The sequence below is a fragment of the Myxine glutinosa genome, chromosome 6, assembly GCF_964187855.1.
Source record: "Myxine glutinosa chromosome 6, kmMyxGlut1.1, whole genome shotgun sequence".
Taxonomy (NCBI): domain Eukaryota; kingdom Metazoa; phylum Chordata; class Myxini; order Myxiniformes; family Myxinidae; genus Myxine; species Myxine glutinosa.
Genome location: NC_136266.1, coordinates 145,191,785 through 145,211,898, shown reverse-complemented (window position 1 = coordinate 145,211,898; position 20,114 = coordinate 145,191,785). Strand labels below are relative to the sequence as shown.

General features: G+C 43.4%; 1 protein-coding gene across 2 annotated transcripts in view; it reads left to right on the top strand.

Moving 5' to 3' along the window:
• Positions 1–20,114, top strand: part of LOC137429276 (uncharacterized) — a 155,546-nt gene that overhangs the window by 115,989 nt on the left and 19,443 nt on the right. For both annotated transcript variants that reach the window (XM_068119244.2, XM_078780663.1), the window contains 3 exons: positions 6,580–7,291; positions 9,774–9,843; positions 15,965–16,119. In XM_068119244.2, coding sequence (XP_067975345.2) covers positions 6,580–7,291; positions 9,774–9,843; positions 15,965–16,119 — 937 coding nt within the window. The remainder of the gene's footprint in view (positions 1–6,579; positions 7,292–9,773; positions 9,844–15,964; positions 16,120–20,114) is intronic.

Here is a 20,114-nt window from a genome sequence, read left to right as displayed (position 1 = left end):
CAAATGTTGTGGTTGTGTGCTTCCTCTTCTCTCCCCAACTTGTTTTCCGCTCCCTCTTTTTGTATATTTTGTTTGTTTGGTTGATTTGTTTGTGAAATAAATGTTATCTCTTTCACGAGCCTCGATTCAGTATCCAAAAAACAAAAACAAAAAAAAACAACAAACATATTTGACATTTCGAAGCAAATAAATTGATCCTTGAAAGTGATATAAACTGATATCGAACTCAATTCATGGACAGTACTGTGTTAAACTTCTGTGCGTTTTCCAGAAGTATCTTTTTATTTTGCACATTAGCCAAATTTTTTTTTAACAAAAACAAAAGTTAAATTACGACTGGGATTACGGACAGTAAAATTACAGTTCAGTACTTCGTGTAACCCCCACGAGCATTCAGGAGAGCACGTACACGTTGAGGCATGCTGTTCACGAGATTTGCCAAGGTTTGGACAGGAATCGCTTGCCATGCAGTGACAATAGCCTGCTGCAATTCACGCACAGAGGTCGGCTGCTGGTCCAAGTGGTCGATTTGATGCGTTAATTCTGCCCATAAGTTCTCTATCGGATTCATATCCGGGGACATGGCAGGCCACTCCATATGCTCGACACCACGGTCAGCAAGAAAGTGTTGGATCATGCGAGCACGATGAGGCCATGCATTGTCATCTTGGAAGACAAAGTTTCCTCGAAAGGCTGCATGAACAAATGGAAGCAATGTTTCTTCCAGAATGGCCCTGTGCTTGAACTGGTTCAGGTTTCCATTCAGAATAGATGGTCTCCACGTTTTTCGAAGTTAAGTCTGTTCACAATTGTATTTTGTCGAAACTGTATTTATCTTTCGGTGTGTGAAGTTATTGTGTGCAACTTTGGTTGTTTCTCGGTGTTTATCTTTCATAAAATGATCGTCTGTTTGCCGTGTCGTGTCTTGAGGCCTTGTACAGTGTGCACTGTACAACCTTGAGGCTTTGTTTTTCTCTCAGCGGTCCGTCGTTTGTGATCCAATAACTTTCGTTCTCTGTATTCCCAGGCTTTTCACCCATAGCCTACTTCCTTGTGTAAATCTCAACTAAAAAAAAAAAAAAAAAAAAAAAAAAAAAACATTTCCTTTTCTGTTCTCATTCGTTTATTCATTCTTATTCGTTCGTTCGTTCTTCGACCACGTGTTTCTCCCCCATTTCCCCAGATAGTTTTCACTCATTAACCTTCAATGTTTACACTTTCCCCTCAAGTTATGTATTCCGTCATATTTTATAACACCTTTTTCTTCTTCTTCTTTAAAAGGCTGCTTTCGACTTGCTCACCAAATCAATTCATCCCAAAAAAAATATCCATCTCCTATAGTGCCTTTTTTCTACATTCCCTAAACTCTCCTGCACTCCATCCTCCATCCAGCGTCCTTAAACGTATTTTTAACTCGAAGGTCACAAGAAACTCATTTTGCAATAAATGTTTGTTTCCCATAAATCGTACACTTTCAAAAATCCAATCTCACCCCTCCCCTCCAAATCTTCCCCATAACCCCTCCCCTCCAAATCTTCCCCATCACCCCTCCCCTCCAAATCTTCCCCATCACCCATTCCTTTCAAATCTCCCCCCTTGCCCCCTCCCTCCTAAACTACCCCCTCACCCCTCCCCGCCAAGACGCCCCCTCGCCCCTCCCCTCCTAGACTCCTGCCTCACCCCTCCCCTCCAAATCTCCCCCATATCCCATCCCTTTCAAATCCCTCCCCTTGTCCCTTCCCTCCCAAACTCCCCCCTCACCCCTCCCCTTCAAATCTCCCCACCCTCATTGCTTCTCAATTTCCCCCCTCTCACTCCCCCTCCTCAAAGCGTCCTCCCCACTTCTTCCCCCTTCAAACTCTCACCTCCATCTCCCCCAACCTTCTGCCTCGCTCTTCCCCCTCTTCAAATAACACCTCATTGTGGCTCACCCAATCACCATCAAACCTTTTGTCCGCCCCATCCTTCCCTTTCTCCGAGCTATTCTGAAATCTCTGACACACCTTCAACAGCTCTCCCTATCTCTTCCACCTCTTCCACATCTTACCCTACCCCTCCTCCCCCCTGTTCTGTATCTGATGCTCCCCCTTCCTCTTCATTAACGGTATGGACCTCAAACATCCGGGGCCTTCGTTCAAACTTAACTGATCTCTCCATACAGGTTGCTTCTGTCAAACCAGACGTGATCTGCTTAACAGAAACTTTCCTCCTTTATGATGTCTCTGATTCCATAGTATCTCTCCCGGGCTACTCCCTCCTCCGGTATGATAGACCTGAGCCTCGTCCTGGAGGCGGGGTTGCTATCTTTATCAAAAACTCTCTTCCTCACTCGCCCTGCACTGCACTCTCTCCACCTCACCCCCAGGAATACCTCTGGCTACGGCTTCCCCTTCGCTCCCACCTCTTGTTCATATGTGTGTTGTACCGTCCACCAAACAGTGATGACTCCATCTACATCTCGCTGTCTGATGATATGGACCAACTTCTATCTACTCATCCCAACTCTCTCTTCCTCATATGTGGTGATTTCAATTGTCACCATGCCAGTTGGCTGGGTGTGGGTACCTCTCTCACCAGCCATGGCTCTTCAGCAAAGGACTTCTGCGACTCACTGGGACTGACACAATCTGTCAATTTCCCGACCCGGATCTCAGTCAACGGAACATCTTCTCTTCTGGACTTGGTTATGACTAACTTCCCTGAAAATGTCTGCTGCTCTTCTTCTGCTCCGATCAGATCATCTGATCATGTCCTTGTTAAAGTGGACATCTCTCTGACCATCCTCAGGGAGCCTGCTCAGCGTCGACGAGTCTGGCATTTCACTCAGGCCAACTGGCACGGTCTTCAAGCAGCCATCAATCATCTGGACTGGTCTCCCATCTCTACCACCTCTGACATCAACTCATCCTGGGAATTCTTCCAAAGTAAATTGCTCTCTCTCATGCACAGATTTATCCCATCTCGTCTTCAGTTGTCATACCCTTCCTCCCGTCCATGGTACACGGAATCTTGTGGTGAGACTGTTGCCCAGAAACAACTTGCCTTCGTCTCCTGGAAAGCAAATCCAACGGAAGGAAATCTCATTTCCTTTCACAAAGCCCGAAACAAGTGTGTGTCCACCCTCAGGAGAGCAAGGAAACAATATCTCTCCATTCTCAAGACCGAACTCTCTTATCTGTCTCCCTCTTCCAAATCCTGGTGGCGTCTGGTCAAATCCGTTTCTGGTGTTTGTTCCCCCTCCATCCCCTCCCTTACCTCAAACGGCTACACAGCTGACTCCGCACGTGAAAAAGCTGAATGCCTCAACTCTGTGTTTGCCTCTAAATCTTGTGTCCCAAACCCATCCCTCTCTGTACCCACCATACCCAGTCGTACCCTGCTGCTCCTGGACTCCGTGTCCTTTCCTCCTGACAAGGTGGAAAAGTTTCTGTCAACCCTCGACTCTGATTCTGCAACTGGACCCGACGGCATCAGCCCACGGGTCCTAAAATCCTGCTCTGCTGCTCTATCTCACCCTCTCTCTGTTCTCTTCACCCTCTCTTTTGCTCAAGGTCAACTGCCATCTGCTTGGAAATCAGCCAACATCACCGGTTTGCACAAAAAAGGTGCAAAAACAGATCCTAGCAACTACAGACCAATCAGCCTTCTCCCAATTATCAGCAAAGTCATGGAATCCATCATTGCTTCGGATATGAAATCTTTCCTCTTCTCCAATGGCTTGATCTCTGATCATCAATTTGGTTTCAGACCAGGTCACTCTACTCTGGACATGCTGCTTCTGCTGTCTCAACAATGGATGGAGGTCCTCAATGCCAAACAGGAAATTAGAGCTGTCTCCCTCGACATATCACGTGCCTTCGACACGGTCTGGCACCCCGCTCTGCTCACCAAACTCTCCTCCTTTGGTATCCATGGAAATCTCCACGCATGGCTGGCGGACTTCCTCTCTAGTCGTCGTCAACGTGTGGCCCTGAATGGGTTTCTCTCATCTCCTCTTCCTGTTCAGGCTGGAGTTCCCCAAGGCAGTGTTCTGGGCCCCGTGCTTTTTCTGGTCTTCATCAATGATCTCTCTGACTCTCTCGAAAATCCTCTCTATCTCTTTGCTGATGACTCCACTCTCTGCCGCTCCATTCCTCTTCCCTCAGATCGGCAGTCTGCTGCCTCCTCACTCTCTGAAGACCTGGACAAAATCACAGACTGGTCAAACAAGTGGAACATGTCTTTCAATCCTAACAAATCTCACACACTTACTATGTCTCTCCGAAAAGACCGACTGGACAACCCTCCCATCTACTTTCTCAACAATCCTCTCCAAGAAGTTCTGTCGCTCAAGATTTTGGGTCTCACTATCTGCCATGATCTTTCTTGGGAAAACCACATTTCCAAGCTGGCCTCCAAAGCCAGTCGCCGACTGGGCATCCTCCGTCGTGCGAAGTCCTTCCTCGGCACACCTGAGCTCCTCACCACATACAAGGCTTTCATCCGCAGCTCAATTGAATACTGTTCTCCCCTATGGGCCGGTGCTCCTGCCTCACACCTAGCTCGGCTTCACGCTGTTGAAACCAAAGCTTTCAGAATTATTGGAATCTCCCGCGATGAAGCTATCTCTGAGGGCCTTTCACTCACTCACCGCAGGCAGGTAGGTGGTCTTTCTGTCTTCTACCGACTCCTCTCCGGCCTTGCACCCCCAGCTCTCTCTGTGCTCTGTCCCCCAAATATTCCTACAGGTCGCACAAGATCTGCCAGCAACCCTCTGATGGTTAAACTGCCGAAATCTCGGCTCTCTGCTCACCTTCACTCTTTCATTCCTCTTTTCTCCCGCCTCTGGAACAAACTCCCTCACTCCCTTCAATCCCACTCCTCCCTCCAGGTCTTTAAAACAGCTGTTCACCACCATCTCTTATCTTCCCCCATCCAAAACCTTGATCTTTTCTACCCCCGCTAATTCACCCCAGATCCACCTTGTTTGAAATTCCAACTTCTTTCCTGGAAGTCCTGGCAGTGTCCATATGTTTTATACCTCTCCCACCGCCCCCTTCCCATGCCCCCCCCCCCAAAGCCCTCGCCCTCTCTCAGATCTCTCGATGTCTCCATGTCTCTCGGTCCCTGCTCTCAAATGTTGTGTTTGTGTCCTTCCCCCTCTCTCCCCATCTTGTCTACCGCTCCCGATGTTATATGTTTTATGTGTCGGTTTGTCTTTCTGTGTGATTAATGTTCGCTCTTTCACGAGCCTCGATCTTGTATACAAAAAAAAAAAAAAAAAAAAAAAAAAAAGAACAACCAGGCCAGTTTTTCCCCTGCATGAAAAGCAGCCCAAACAGTCACCCCACCACCTCCAGCTTGGACTCTTGGCACTATACAATCTTCGTTGTAGGCTTCATGCTCTTGTCTGCGCACTCGGACATGGCCATCTTGATGATAGACCAGAAATCTAGACTCGTCACTGAAGATCACGTGATTCCAGTGTCCTGGCTGCCATTGACGGTGCTCTCTGACCCACTGCAATCGGAGCTGGCGGTGTTGTCTGATCAGACGTGGCTTTCTCAGGGGACGCCTGGCACGATAGCCTGCTTGAACCAGTCGTTGGTTGACTAGCCTTCTGGATGCAGGCACATTTGTCAGTTGCTGCCACTCAGCCCTAAGCCAATTAGCTGACTTGGTACGGCCATTGCGGACTAACCGGTGCAGCTGGCGATCATCCCTCCTTGTGGTTCTGCGGGGATGTCCTGGCCTTGGTATTGGAGTAGGGACACCCCTCTGAGCATTTCTTTTCAGGATCTTTGACACCTGACCTTGAGTGATGCCATACTGCCGAGCAATAGCACGCTGTTTCATGCCGGAATTTCGTAAAGCCACCACTAAATGACAAATAGCATTGTCCAGTTGACGGACCATCTCCAGGGGAAGCGGCAATAACTTTTGTAGACGTGCAGCAGTTGTTTTCCACTAATACAGAACGCAACAACCCTGATATACCCAATTGTGAAGCCAATCGTCAAATGTACCTGTCCGTACATTTTGTCACGCCACCTGTGATATAATTCTGTTATTGACTTATTGCTGCGACAGACAATCAATGGCATGATTCTTTTAACAAAGAAATCACCGAAGCATAAAAGAAACTCACCAGATTGATATACTGAGTTCAGAAAGTAAACCCAAGTCAAGAAAAAAATAATATTCCATATTAAATGCCAAGTCTGTATATATATATATATAATTATATATTTTATCCTCAATGCAGGAGGATAAAAGTCCCTCCATCTCCTCCATTAAACTGCTCTGATATCCCGTTAATTTTGCAGCACCTTAGGGAGTCGTGAACTGACTTGGATGCTTTAATGTTTTTCTTTGTTCTTTACAATTGCCCTTACAGCCGGCTCCCATAAACCAAATGGTAACCTTGGTAACCCCAAATTATCAAAGCCACCCATCCCGCACCCTCCTCCACTTATTTTCCATGGAAAAAGTAATATGAATTCTGAAAATGTGGAAGAGATATCTCATTCCAATGGATTGACATTCATAATTCATCGCCGTATGCCCATTTCCCCCTTGTTTGTTTTTATGAACCACCAGGTGAATTCTGTTACAAGTCCTACACACAGTTCTCCAACCTTTGTCGGCACAAGCGTACACACACAGCATGCAGACAACAGTCTATCTGCTCCTCCTGTTCCCAGTCATTTCCCTCGCTCGCTGCCTTGGCCAAGCATCACCGCTTCTGCATTACCACCACCATTATGGAGGGGAAGCGAAGGTTTCCATTCTCCTCAGAACACCACATGGCGAACCTTGAAGTGCTGCCATCTTCTCCGTCTTCTGGAGAGCTTGCTGGCAGTGACGGCGAGGCATCCGACAGCACAAGCGAACAAAGCTGGAGGGAGTGCTGGCCATCTTTTGTCAACTCCCCGAGTCCCATCGATGCAATATCTGAACATTCTTTAGGCCAAATAGACTCCCTCGGTACCTTTACCTGCCCGTTTGAGGCTCGCTTTGCCCTTCCATATCTCCCTGCACAAGCACTACCCTCTTATCATATCGGGGACAAAACATCCCAATCACCATTTCCCCTTCCCCAGCCACACTACCTCTTGCCAACTACATCATCCGGTTTCTCCTTCAGCACAAAGGTCCAAGAGAAACCACTAGATTTGAGTACTGGGGAAAGGAAAGCCAAAGCCATTGCATTGATGCCTGATTCATTCCTGGACGTCTCTCACAGGCTTATACATAATTCCTTCGTACAAATGAAACCTTCTTCATTCCTCTACATGGATCCCATTTACAGGTACGTTTGTTTATTTTATCTCAACAGTATTGTGACACGGTTCATTTGATTATATGATCACCTCCGCCACCAAAGGTGGATGGATGGAGGTTATGTTTTCACCCCTGTCTGTCTGTCTCTTTGTTTGTTTGTGAATAAAATATCTCAAAAAGTTGTCGACGGATTCAGACGAAATTTGGCAGAGATGTAGCGTATGGGACGAGGACGAAATGATTAGATTTTGGAGAAGATCCGGATTCGGCTACTAGAATTTCTTTAAGTGATTCGTCACCATTGGGAGATAGGGCCAAAACAATATATACCAGGATATCTCAAAGTTGTGGACATATTTGGATGAAACTTGGTGGACAGGTTGTGTATGCGACAAGGAAGAATGGATTCAATTTTGGTGAAGATCCGGATCCGGATCAAGCTGGTATAATTTTTTAAGTGATTCTTCACCATTGGGAGACGGGGCCAAAAACGATACATTGCGGGATATCTCAAAACGTTATGGATGGATGATTTTGATTAAATGTGATTCTGTATTGTGAATTTCTGGTCCACTCTAGGATACAAAACGTATACTGTTCGTGTTCACCTGGTGGATGTATGCTCTCTACTGAGTGCCGTTGAAGTTAACACTGGGTTTATTTGACAAAAATAATGGATTTTCAAAAGATTTCGCTTTGTAAATCTACGAGATGCATGATTATTTACGATTGTACAGCATCCTGATTATATATTATTCAAAAAGATTAAGTAATAATCAATTTTACTTTTAATTAATCATTTTGATTAAAATGTTTTGACTTCATAGAAGAACTTCATAGAAAAGGTTGTAGAGTTGGGGAATTTTTGAAGGGAAAAAAAATTGTATATTTATTTTTCAATTTTTATTTTCATAAAGTCACTTTTAGCAAAGAGTTAATTATGTGTATACATATATTATGTATATATATATACATATAATTATATATATATATATATATATATATATATATATATATACATGTGTACGTACATAGCCTGGTTTTGGCTTAGCGGTTAGGGTGCTGGCTTGGGATCTTAGGATCCTGAGTTTGAATCCCGGTTGATCGTTGAATTGACGCCAGGGGGGGTTAACTCAGCCTGTCATCCTTCTGTGGTCGGCAAATTGAGTACCAGCTCACTGGTAATTCCCTGTGTTGCAAGAGACTAACAGGGTTGGCGGCAGGAAGGGCATCCGGCCATAAAACATTGCTTCAAAAAGGGGACAAAGGTGCCCGAAATAGGCCAACCCCTGCTCTGTGGGGAAAAATGGCCTCTAAAGGTGGTTCTTGTGTACGTACCTAGGCACACAACGTGTCCACAAATTCCTGTTCCAAATTCAAACCGCAATGAGAAAATAATGAAACGGGACACAAGATGCAGTTTGCTGCATATGAAGGAATGTTTCTCAAAGTTTTATTGTGAAGATTTCTCAAGATCATCATTTATCATATACATTACACTTTTATATTAGCACTGTCACATGTAACATGTCAAGGCAACATTCGATCTCCTTTCAGGTTCGATTCAGCATTCCTGCCCTTATGGTTAAAAAAATCCAAACTGATTGTGAATCAAACGTGGTGGCCACAGAATTGGACCGTCATTGTCGATCCATCAACCATTGAAGTGTTTATTGAAAAAGTCGCACTATCAAACTCCAGGGTGGGAGAGCTTTGTCCTTTTGGTAAATGACCTGCAGTTGCAGGTCCAACAATTATGGGAGTATAAAGTTCTCCAACATATCCCGGTAATTTTTGAACTTTATAGTGGCTTAAGCAAAGAAGAATGGCGCAATCACTCGGTCATGCATTCGGGAACACCACACGTTAACCTTTGGGCTGTCGTGCTCAAGTTCTCGGACCTCATGGGGATGCTCAGAGCTTCAAATCCTGATATTATGTCTGCTACCCTTCCCTGAAACTTAGAAAGTTGACTCGTCTAACAAGAACAAACGTCATTGGAATCATTGTTTGTTCTGGGAATTACTGTTTGCTTTGTTTCTCCAAAGTATGTTACAATGAACATTGATGGATCTCATTTTACCTTTACCAAATGCTTACCTGTGCTTACCTCAACCACTCTCCTGTTCCCCCTTTGTCTTTACCCCCAAGAAACGGTTTATGTGATTGAACGCCATATTGGGAGCAGGTGTTTGGTTTCCAAAAGTGATAAAAATTTGGGTTGTACTAATATTCTCTTCTTCTTTAGGCATATGATAACTGTGCAAAATTTGACTAATATGATAACTGTGCAAAATAATCTCCAAAGAATAATGTTAATCACAAGCAAATACAGAAACAATTTGGAGCGCAATACCAACCATATGCTTCTTCTTCCTCCTAATCTTTTTCCTTTTCATTCTCGGTGTGTGTTCATGCATCATATGTTGTGTTTCTCCTATGCCTAAAGATTGAGTAAGTTGAAGATGAAAATGCCTTTTGAACATTCTTATCTTCTCTCCACAAACCAGGGTAACTGAGAGGACCGGATTGCACAAAGAGGATGATTTCGACGAGAACTTTCGTGTCTTATATTTACAGGTGAGCTTTTCTTTCATCAACAAAAATGCTTCGGGAAAGCTTTCCCTCCTGCCCCCTCCCCTCCTTTCCCCCAAACAACTCAGCACCTCCTCAGCAACACAAGCAATTATTAACTGGTCAGAAGAAAAGGAATGGTAAAGTATATTTTTGCATTTTATTTGGACACCCACACCTGTATCCTTCATTCTGCTTCTTACAAGAAACTAGGATTCATTAAATCAATGGGCTGAACTAATTAACTCAAGCTGAAGACAAAGAAACTGAACTCAAACAAGCTGAACTCAACAAAAATTGTTTCTTTGAGTTCAGCTCACGTTAATTAGTTCATTAATTAATTAATATCTGTCATTCTGGTGCTGTACTAGCTCTGCTGTGCCAGCCAGGGGTTCCGCATCATGAGGGACATTCCTTTTGGTGGGCTCATTAATTAGAAAGAGTGGTCTGCAAATTTTGCACGAAAATCAAGAACTCTAGATGATACAAATGTATTTTTGTATTGATAACAAGTATTTCAGTGTATGGTTAAATGAACAAGCATTCTGAGTATTGCGCTGCAATACATGTCCCCTACCAAAGTTCAAAGTGCCATAACTTTGTCAAAAATGATCGAATATGCAAATTTATGCACGGTTGATGATGGTTTTCAAACTTGATCTGAGGTATGCTGAGACACGTGTGTCACGCCTCGCCTCGTTGATAAGACCGCAAGGTCACTCCGTGGAGCGGCCTGCACGTATTGCACTGTGTGAATTATATAATTACCAACTCACGGTCTGAGGCACTAGCGATTCAAGAGATATCCTTTTTTATTTATTTATATATTTTCGTTTAACTAACGATATCTGCCAAACCACGTGCCCTATCGCAAATTCCAAAAGGACGTTTTAGTAGACTGACATGCTGAACAGATTTGTGAAGTTTCCCCTCGATTGGATCAAAAATGAGGGAGGAGCTCAGTTTTAAAGGTTCATGCTTAAAAATGTCATAACTCTGAAACCATCAGTAATTTATTTTATTTTCCGGTTCACGATCAATGATCGATGTGTATATATATGTTGCTCGGCTTGGCTCCGCCCCTCCAGAAAGCGCACGCTGTGTCGCGCTGTTGACGTTCGCGAGACGAGGCTGAGGACGCGCAGTGCGGCTTGAGGAGAACTCGAGAATAAACAAGAGATATCCATTTTTAAAAATATTTTCGTTTAATTAACGATATCTGCCAAACGACGTGCCCTATCGCAAATTCCAAAAGGAAATTTTCGTGCTGAACAGATCTGTGAAGTTTCCCATCGATTTGGATCAAAAATGAGGGAGGAGCTCGGTTTTAAAGGTTCATGCTTAAAAACGTCATAACTCTGAAACCATGTGACGCATGACGTCATGCTCGCTGAATTTTTTGTTCGTCATGGGTATGCGATTCTGCCTGCAAAGTTTGGCCTCGATCTGTTCAGCCGTTGCAGAGAACAAGTACAAAAAGTTTTAATTAAAACAAAAGCCGCGTCGATGTTACACAATGCCTAGATGCAGCTGTGTCTATAACGTCGATGTTATAGGCACAGGACATTCCTATTGATTCGATTACTTGATGTTATTTTTGTGCAAAGTGAAAATATATCTCGGCAATTTCCCGTGTGTGGCGACGAATTTTTTATATATCTCGGCATTTTCCCGTCTGTTATTTCAGGCGGTGTATGACTGACCATGCCGCGATTTAAAAAATATATATCTCGGCAATTTCCCGTGTGTGGCGACACGTGAACGAAGCTATGCTCCTCTCTCCACATTATTGTGATGACGTATAAATTAAATATTTCATCGTGACGATTGTCATCAAATGGACGAATTTTTAATATATCTCGGCATTTTCCCGTCTGTTATTTCAGGCGGTGTATGACTGACCATGCCGCGATTTAAAAAAATATATCTCGGCAATTTCTCGTGTGTAGCGACACGTGGACGACGCTATGCTCCTCTCTCCACATTATTGTGACGATGTATAAATTAAATATTTCATCGTGACGATTGTCATCAAATGGACGAATTTTTAATATATCTCGGCATTTTCCCGTCTGTTATTTCAGGCGGTGTATGACTGACCATGCCGCGATTAAAAAATATATATATCTCGGCAATTTCCCGTATGTGGCGACACGTGAACGAAGCTATGCTCCTCTCTCCACATTATTGTGACGACGTATAAATTAAATATTTCATCGTGACGATTGTCATCAAATGGACGATTTTTTAATATATCTCGGCATTTTCCCGTCTGTTATTTCGGGCGGTGTATGACTGACCATGCCGCGATTTAAACAAAATATATATATCTCGGCATTTTCCCGTATGTGGCGACACGTGAACGAAGCTATGCTCCTCTCTCCACATTATTGTGACGACGTATAAGTTAAATATTTCATCGTGACGAATGTCATCAAATGGACGAATTTTTAATATATCTCGGCATTTTCCCATCTGTTATTTCGGGCGGTGTATGACTGACCATGCCGCGATTTAAACAAAATATATATATCTCGGCATTTTCCCGTCTCTTATTTCGGGCGGTGTATGACTGACCATGCCGCGATTTTAAAAAAAAAAATCTCAATGGACTTGAAGTTACAGGCCTTTGAGAATTCATTTCGTTCTATAAAGGGCAACTTTCATCGGATTTTCTTCCAGTTTTTTTTCAACCGAGTCTAAAACTATGTTAGCGACTGTGAAAAATGAAATGATATATCGAATTTGATTTCAAATAAAACTGTGTGAGAGAGGAAGACACCACGGGCCTACAAAACAGGCCTCAAAGCTATGTGAGTTAATAAAATGGTGGATATTTGTTTATATGAAGGCTCTCCCAGAATGTGTGGAGCTATGGTTCCCAGAATGGGTGGAGCTTTGAGGTTTTGTCTTCTCTGCAAGAACAAGAAGAACAAGAAGAAAAAGAACAACAACAACAACAGCAGAGGGCACTCTATGAGCAGCGTCTGCGACGTGGCTAAAAAGGGGTGGTCGTGTTTGCACGAAAAACAATATGGTGGCCGAACCACGTGACCTGTGACGTCATAATTACCATTAAAATATTCTACAGACCGAGTCCCTACTACGGTGAAAATTTGATCTCAATCGGTCTAATTATTGCAGAGAAATTGGTTTTTAAAGGAAATTAAAACTTAAAATGGCACTGAGTTAAGGAGCATCCGAATTATCAGAATTCCCAAAGTTCAAAGTGCCATAACTTTGTTAAAAATGATCGAAACGTCGTGAAGTTCGAACTTGACCTGTAACTTATCATGAGGAAACCATGTGCCAAGTTTGAAATCATTAGCATTAAGCGTTTAGAAAAGAAGTCCGGAAAACTGTTCTTTGCGTGACGGACTGACGGACTGACGGACTGACGGACTGACGGACTGACGGACTGACGGACTGACGGACTGACGGACTGACGGACTGACAGACTGACTGACAGACTGACGGACTGACAGACTGACAGACTGACGGACTGACGGATGGAGGGACGGCGTGCAAACCTATAGTCCCCTCCGGTGTACACCGGTAGGGGACTAATAACGAGAATAGCACTCGGTAGAGCACATACCTCCACCGGGCTGACCAGTTCTCATTTCAGTTTATTACAAAAAGCATGTGACAAAAAGTCCAAAAAGTTTACGTTTTGTATCCCACTGATAGGCCGGATCTAGATTCGGACCTGGACCAAAATCGAATCGGCATGTTCTTGTTACCAAAGCAAACCAAATCATTCACCGAGTTTTGTCACAATCCGTCCATACCGTTTTGAAGAAATATCATGATGTATGTTGTTTTTGGCCCGATTCCAAATATTTTGGCAATGTTCACTTTAAAAAAAAATCTCGTATGAAGATCTGGATTTGGATCTTCACTAAAATCGAATCAATCTGTTCTGGTCAAACACACAACCTGTTCACCAAGTTTCATCAGAATCAGTCCATAACCCTTTCAGATATCGTGCTATACACTTGGTCCTCGGTTATCGACATGGTTACGTTCTTGGAAACACGACGTTAAGTGAAACGACGTTTAATGGATCAATTTATCTCATAACAATTAATGTAAATATGGGGGGAGGTTAGATTCCTTCGCCCACATTAAATGCATCACGAAATGTAAATTTGTGTAAATGTAAAATGTAAATGCCCACATTAAATGCAAATTCTAACACTTTTCATTGCTTATATATCCTGTAATGTAATACAGTACTGTAAATAAATGTAAAATAAACAACAAAAGAATGATCTTTTCGTACAATAAAACAATCTACTGGTGGATGGTGGAGAGTGGGAGGGAGGAAAGTCACTGAGATCCAGAGGGTTCTCCTCCTCGCCGTGACGTGAAAGCTTCTGCGAGCTGTTGAGATGAGTGTTTCCCTCCCTCCCGAAAGAAAGCATTAATGGTTAACTGCTTGCTGCTCTGCCTCTTCTTTTCTTTATCAATTTCAAAGTAGCACTGAAGACTTTCCATCACATTTCCATAACTGACGATGTAATAACAAGTTGTAGGTAAATAATCATGAAGTTTTGTGAAGCCTTAGTATCTAATCAGTATAAACGTTACAACGAAATAACATTAACCGGGATGATGTTAAGCAGGAACACCCTGTATATATACATTTTTGGCCCTATCTCTCAATGGTGAAGAATTACTTTAAAAATTATGGGATCCAGATCCGGATCTTCTGTCCACCAAATTTCATCAGAATCTGTCAATAATGTTTTGAGATATTCTGCTCATAGACAATTAAACAAACAGGAAGACGTCATGTAGAGCACGATACTTGCAAAATCCACCTCTCCCCCCAAAAAAGGTTGCCATGGATACATTTAATTGTCCATTTCATTAAGATTTAAATTGACAATCTCAATCAAAGTTCGGGTCAATCGGATTAAAATTGATGATATTAGGATTTTGACCTTGAGTTGACCTTTGACCTTTTGACATCAAACATAGTTGGTTTCCCAACTTAATGACTCGATATGCAAATGCTGTTTAATTCTCAAGTCAATCGGATGAAAATTGATGGTTTTTCAGATGAAAATTGATGATATTACAAGTTTGACTTTGAGTTGACCTTTGACCTTTTGACCTCAAACATAGTTGGTTTGCCAATTTAATGACTCAATATGCAAATGTTCAATTCTCAAGTTAATCAGATGAAAATTGACGGTTTTTCAGATGAAAATTAATGATATTAGAAGTATGACCTTGAGTTGACCTTTGACCTTTTGACATCAAAAATAGTTGGTTTCCCAATTTAATGACTCAATATGTAAATGCTGTTCAATTCTCAAGTCAATCAGATGAAAAATGACAATTTTAGAAATTTGACCTCAAGATGACCTTTGACTTCAAAATGAATAGGCTTCTTCCTTATGACCATCTCTACCATCTGGTGAGGTTTCGTGAAGATCGGTTAAAAATTGTGACCTGTAGGCGATTGACAGAAAGACAAACAGACAGTCACAGAATAATGCACAAGACCAACCAATATACTTGAAAAATCTTCCATTTTGCAAGTAACAAACGTACAGGGATGAAAACATAACCTTGGTACACCTTCATTGGGGGAGGTAAAGAGGGCATTTCTAAACAATAGACAAGCAACAAAGTAAATCGGTTCACAACACAACATGCTCAGGCCACAGCATCCACCAGACCACTCACCTTAAAGACCACTCACCTTGAAGACCACTCACCTTAAAGTTTCAAATGAAATGAATGAAGTGATCTGGAGCATTACCATGATAATGATGATGCGTAATGAAGGAAAGTCAATCCAATACATTCTTGGAATGATAGATTGCTACAGAACGATGGATCTTCATATTTTAACCCACGTGATCTAAAATTGTTGCTGAATTTGCTCGAACTATATGAACGTACAGGATATGAAGAGTTTTAAAACAATTGTTCACTGCCCTAGGCCTTTTTTCTCTAGTTTTTTTTTTTTTTTTCAGAGAGAGAGAGAGAGAGAGAGGAAGGTAGAAAGGGGTAACCTCTAACTGCAAATTGCCATCCATGCATAATAATTTGCCTAAGGTTTGAAGGATGGTAATCATTCAGACCATTCAAGCATATCCTTTCCTGGCAGACAATGAGCGAGCCGGTGTTCAAGAACGTTGATGCCCACAACACTGAAAAGCTGCAGCAGATTGCCAATGCAGCCGGAGGTTCAATCGGTCCGAGGCAGCACCACGTGAGCCAGTCAAGCACATACCACAACGGAAAGGAACGGTATTCATGTCGGTAAGGAAGTCTCCACATACGTTCAGTATGAAGAATACGAGCACCTAATAAGTGTGGCACACACCATATCCGCTATAATCAGAAAATAATACACCATCTGCAATGTGGCATGAATGACTGAAACGATTTGATTTTTGTGTTTACTGAATGAATGTGAATGAATGATCGTTTTAAGGCCATTTTTCCCCGCTAGATCCTTGCGGGCCCCATGACAATCATGGTTCCCTGTTTGAGGCAACGTTTTTATGGCCGGATGCCCTTCCTGACGCCAACCCTTGGTCGCCTCTTACGATGCGCAGGGATACGGTGTACCTATTCTAAACCGGGGTACACACCGGGATCATTCATCCCAGCAAGCTGGTGCTCAATTTGCCGACCCCGGAGGATGACAGGCTGAGTCAACCCCCCTGGCGTTAATTCAGCGATCGACCAGGATTCTAATTCAGGATCCTAAGATCCCAAGCCGGCACCCGAACCGCTAAGCCAACACCAGGCTTGTTTACTGTTGAGAACTATCTATCTATAATTCCAGTAATCTCTGTGTGTATGTTTGTATGTTTGTATGTATGTATGTATGTATGTTTGTCTGTGACCGCTGTTTCTCGACAACTACCAGTCCGATATACTTGAAACTTGCCAGGTATATTGCTGGGGACCCGAGGATGTGCCTTTTCAAGGTTTTAAATTAATCGGACAAGTAGTTACCGAGCTATGGCGATTTCTTTACCAAACTCCGCAAGCCGTTCGCTTTGGACCAAACCATTGCATGTAAATAGAGGGGGGGGGATTGTCACCGTACTGGCAAGCCGTTCGCTTTGGACCAAACCATTCCATGTAAATAGAGGGGGGGGGGGGATTGTCACCGTACTCGCAAGCCGTTCGCTTTGGACCAAACCATTTCATGTAAATAGAGGGGGGGGGGGATTGTCACCGTACTCGCAAGCCGTTCGCTTTGGACCAAACCATTTCATGTAAATAGAGGGGGGGGATATAATTTTAGATATATATATAGTACGGGCATGCCCTAGTATATATAATCCCGATAAAGGCCAAAAAGAGGTCGTGCATATTTCTGGCAGGGGATAAAAGGTGGTTTGATAAGGCAAAAAGCTCTTCAATGACACAATATAAATGAAAATAATATTGGCCTAATCAATTCAGCCCTTTTTCAGGAAAATCATTTTTTAGAATCGTGCTATATATAATTTGGAATTTGGTGTGTGTGTGAGACTTGTAAGCACTCCTAAACTGCTGGACGGAATGAGTTGAACGTTGGTGGTTGTACTTGAGATGTGGTGAAACGAATTCATAGTCGCGGGAGTTCAGGAGTTTGGAGACGGACGCAAGTTCGCTATGTAAATGCGCATTGTATAGCGCCACCCTCGGTGGAAGAGGGGACTACAAGTCCCAGTGGTTTACAGTATTATAATAATATCCCATTTTGAAACCATATAGAAGCAAAAAACACTTGGCCAATTTACATACGTGCTCTGTATTTTATGCATTCCTAAACCACTTGTCGAAACAAGTTGAAAAGCTCTCAAATGATGCTCAATTGAAAGCTCTCAAATGATGCTCAATTGAAAGCTCAATTGATGCCCGCTGATGACCAGAAATTATTTTAATGTGTTGAAATAAATTATCTCTTCAAATAATAAATCACACCTTTTAAATAGCTCCCAGCCTTTCAACCAATTCTTCAAGTTTCAAAAATGTAAGTTTTCAAACCTTTCAATGAGGCCCCCCTACTTTAACCTCATATCTACCAAATGGTTATCAAATTTTTCCTTTACTTAGTCAAATCTGGCAAGGAAAAGGAAGAGATAAATGTTAAAAGACGGAAGTTCAGTGTCTGATATTGTGGTTGTGGAGAGAGGGCAAACAGGAATACACACATGAACTAGAATGGCATGGTAGAGCACTTACCTCCGTCAGGTTGAATGGGTTTGCATTTTCTATCGTACTGATAGGCAGGATCTGCATCCGTACCTTAACCAAAAGCCGAGTAGTTTTATAATAATCCGGCCACAACTTTTTGAGATATCGTACGATACTGTGTATCGTTTTGGCCCATCACTCAATGGTGAAGAGTCACTTAAAAATTCTAGTATCCAGATTCGGAGCCAGATATTTGCCAAAGTCTAATCATTTCGTCCTTGTCACACACCCAACCTGTCCACCAAGTTTTGTTCACATTCGGTGGCAGCGTTAACAAGGTGAGCTTAAGTAGAAATGGTTAAGAGGTACATTATACAACACTAGCATGGGTTACCTGGCGAGGGGGAGAGGGGAGCTTCCAGCACTGCCGAGCCTTGTGAGCTTTACATGTACCACAACCCCGACGTGTTTTTTCCCCGTGCAGCTCCTTGTGTGTTGGGGGAGGGGGAAGAGGTGGTGGGGTTGTACCCATGACCTGATCCTTGGTACCCCCAGCATGTTTGAAAAATTTGGTGGAGACTGGCCCAGCCATTTTTTAAATTTGATTTTTCACACGAACACACAACACATAGATAATTTCCTTGTGGGGTGGGAGGGGTAAGTTTTGGGGGGATTTTTTGTACCCTTGTCTTGAACCTCGGTACCCCCAGCATTTGTGTAAAATTTGGTGGACATTGGCTCAGCCTTTGTTTTTTTTCTATGATTTTCAGAATTACACAAACATACATGCAGATAATTTCCTTGAGGAGGGGGGGGGGGGTTGTGGGGTAGTTGTGGCTTAAAATATTGCCCAAATTCTGAAGTACCCACATTCAATATTTGGGGCCTCTCAATTCTACAGTTCGGCCATGAAAGAATAATGTACAACCACACAAACGATCAAGAAATACCTCAAGCAGAGCATAATACTTGTGAAATCCCTAAAATATATTTCACCTTACAAATAATTGGTGATTGAAGTCAAAGACTTCATCCCAAATCAATTCATCCCAAAAAAAATATCCATCTCCTATAGTGCCTTTGTTCTGCATTCCCTAAACTCTCCTGCACTCCATCCTCCATCCAGCGTCCTTAAACGTATTTTTAACTCGAAGGTCACAAGAAACTCATTTTGCAATAAATGTTCGTTTCCCATAAATCGTACACTTTCAAAAATCCAATCTCACCCCTCCCCTCCAAATCTTCCCCATAACCCCTCCCCTCCAAATCTTCCCCATCACCCCTCCCCTCCAAATCTTCCCCATCACCCATCCCTTTCAAATCTCCCCCCTTGCCCCCTCCCTCCTAAACTACTCCCTCACCCCTCCCCGCCAAGACGCCCCCTCGCCCCTCCCCTCCTAGACTCCTGCCTCACCCCTCCCCTCCAAATCTCCCCCATATCCCATCCCTTTCAAATCCCTCCCCTTGTCCCTTCCCTCCCAAACTCCCCCCTCACCCCTCCCCTTCAAATCTCCCCACCCTCATTGCTTCTCAATTTCCCCCCGCCACTCCCCCTCCTCAAAGCGTCCTCCCCGCTTCTTCCCCCTTCAAACTCTCACCTCCATCTCCCCCAACCTTCTGCCTCGCTCTTCCCCCTCCTCAAATAACACCTCATTGTGGCTCACCCAATCACCATCAAACCTTTTGTCCGCCCCATCCTTCCCTTTCTCCGAGCTATTCTGAAATCTCTGACACACCTTCAACAGCTCTCCCTACCTCTTCCACCTCTTCCACATCTTACCCTACCCCTCCTCCCCCCTGTTCTGTATCTGATGCTCCCCCTTCCTCTTCATTAACGGTATGGACCTCAAACATCCGGGGCCTTCGTTCAAACTTAACTGATCTCTCCATACAGGTTGCTTCTGTCAAACCAGACGTGATCTGCTTAACAGAAACTTTCCTCCTTTATGATGTCTCTGATTCCATAGTATCTCTCCCGGGCTACTCCCTCCTCCTGTATGATAGACCTGAGCCTCGTCCTGGAGGCGGGGTTGCTATCTTTATCAAAAACTCTCTTCCTCACTCGCCCTGCACTGCACTCTCTCCACCTCACCCCCAGGAATACCTCTGGCTACGGC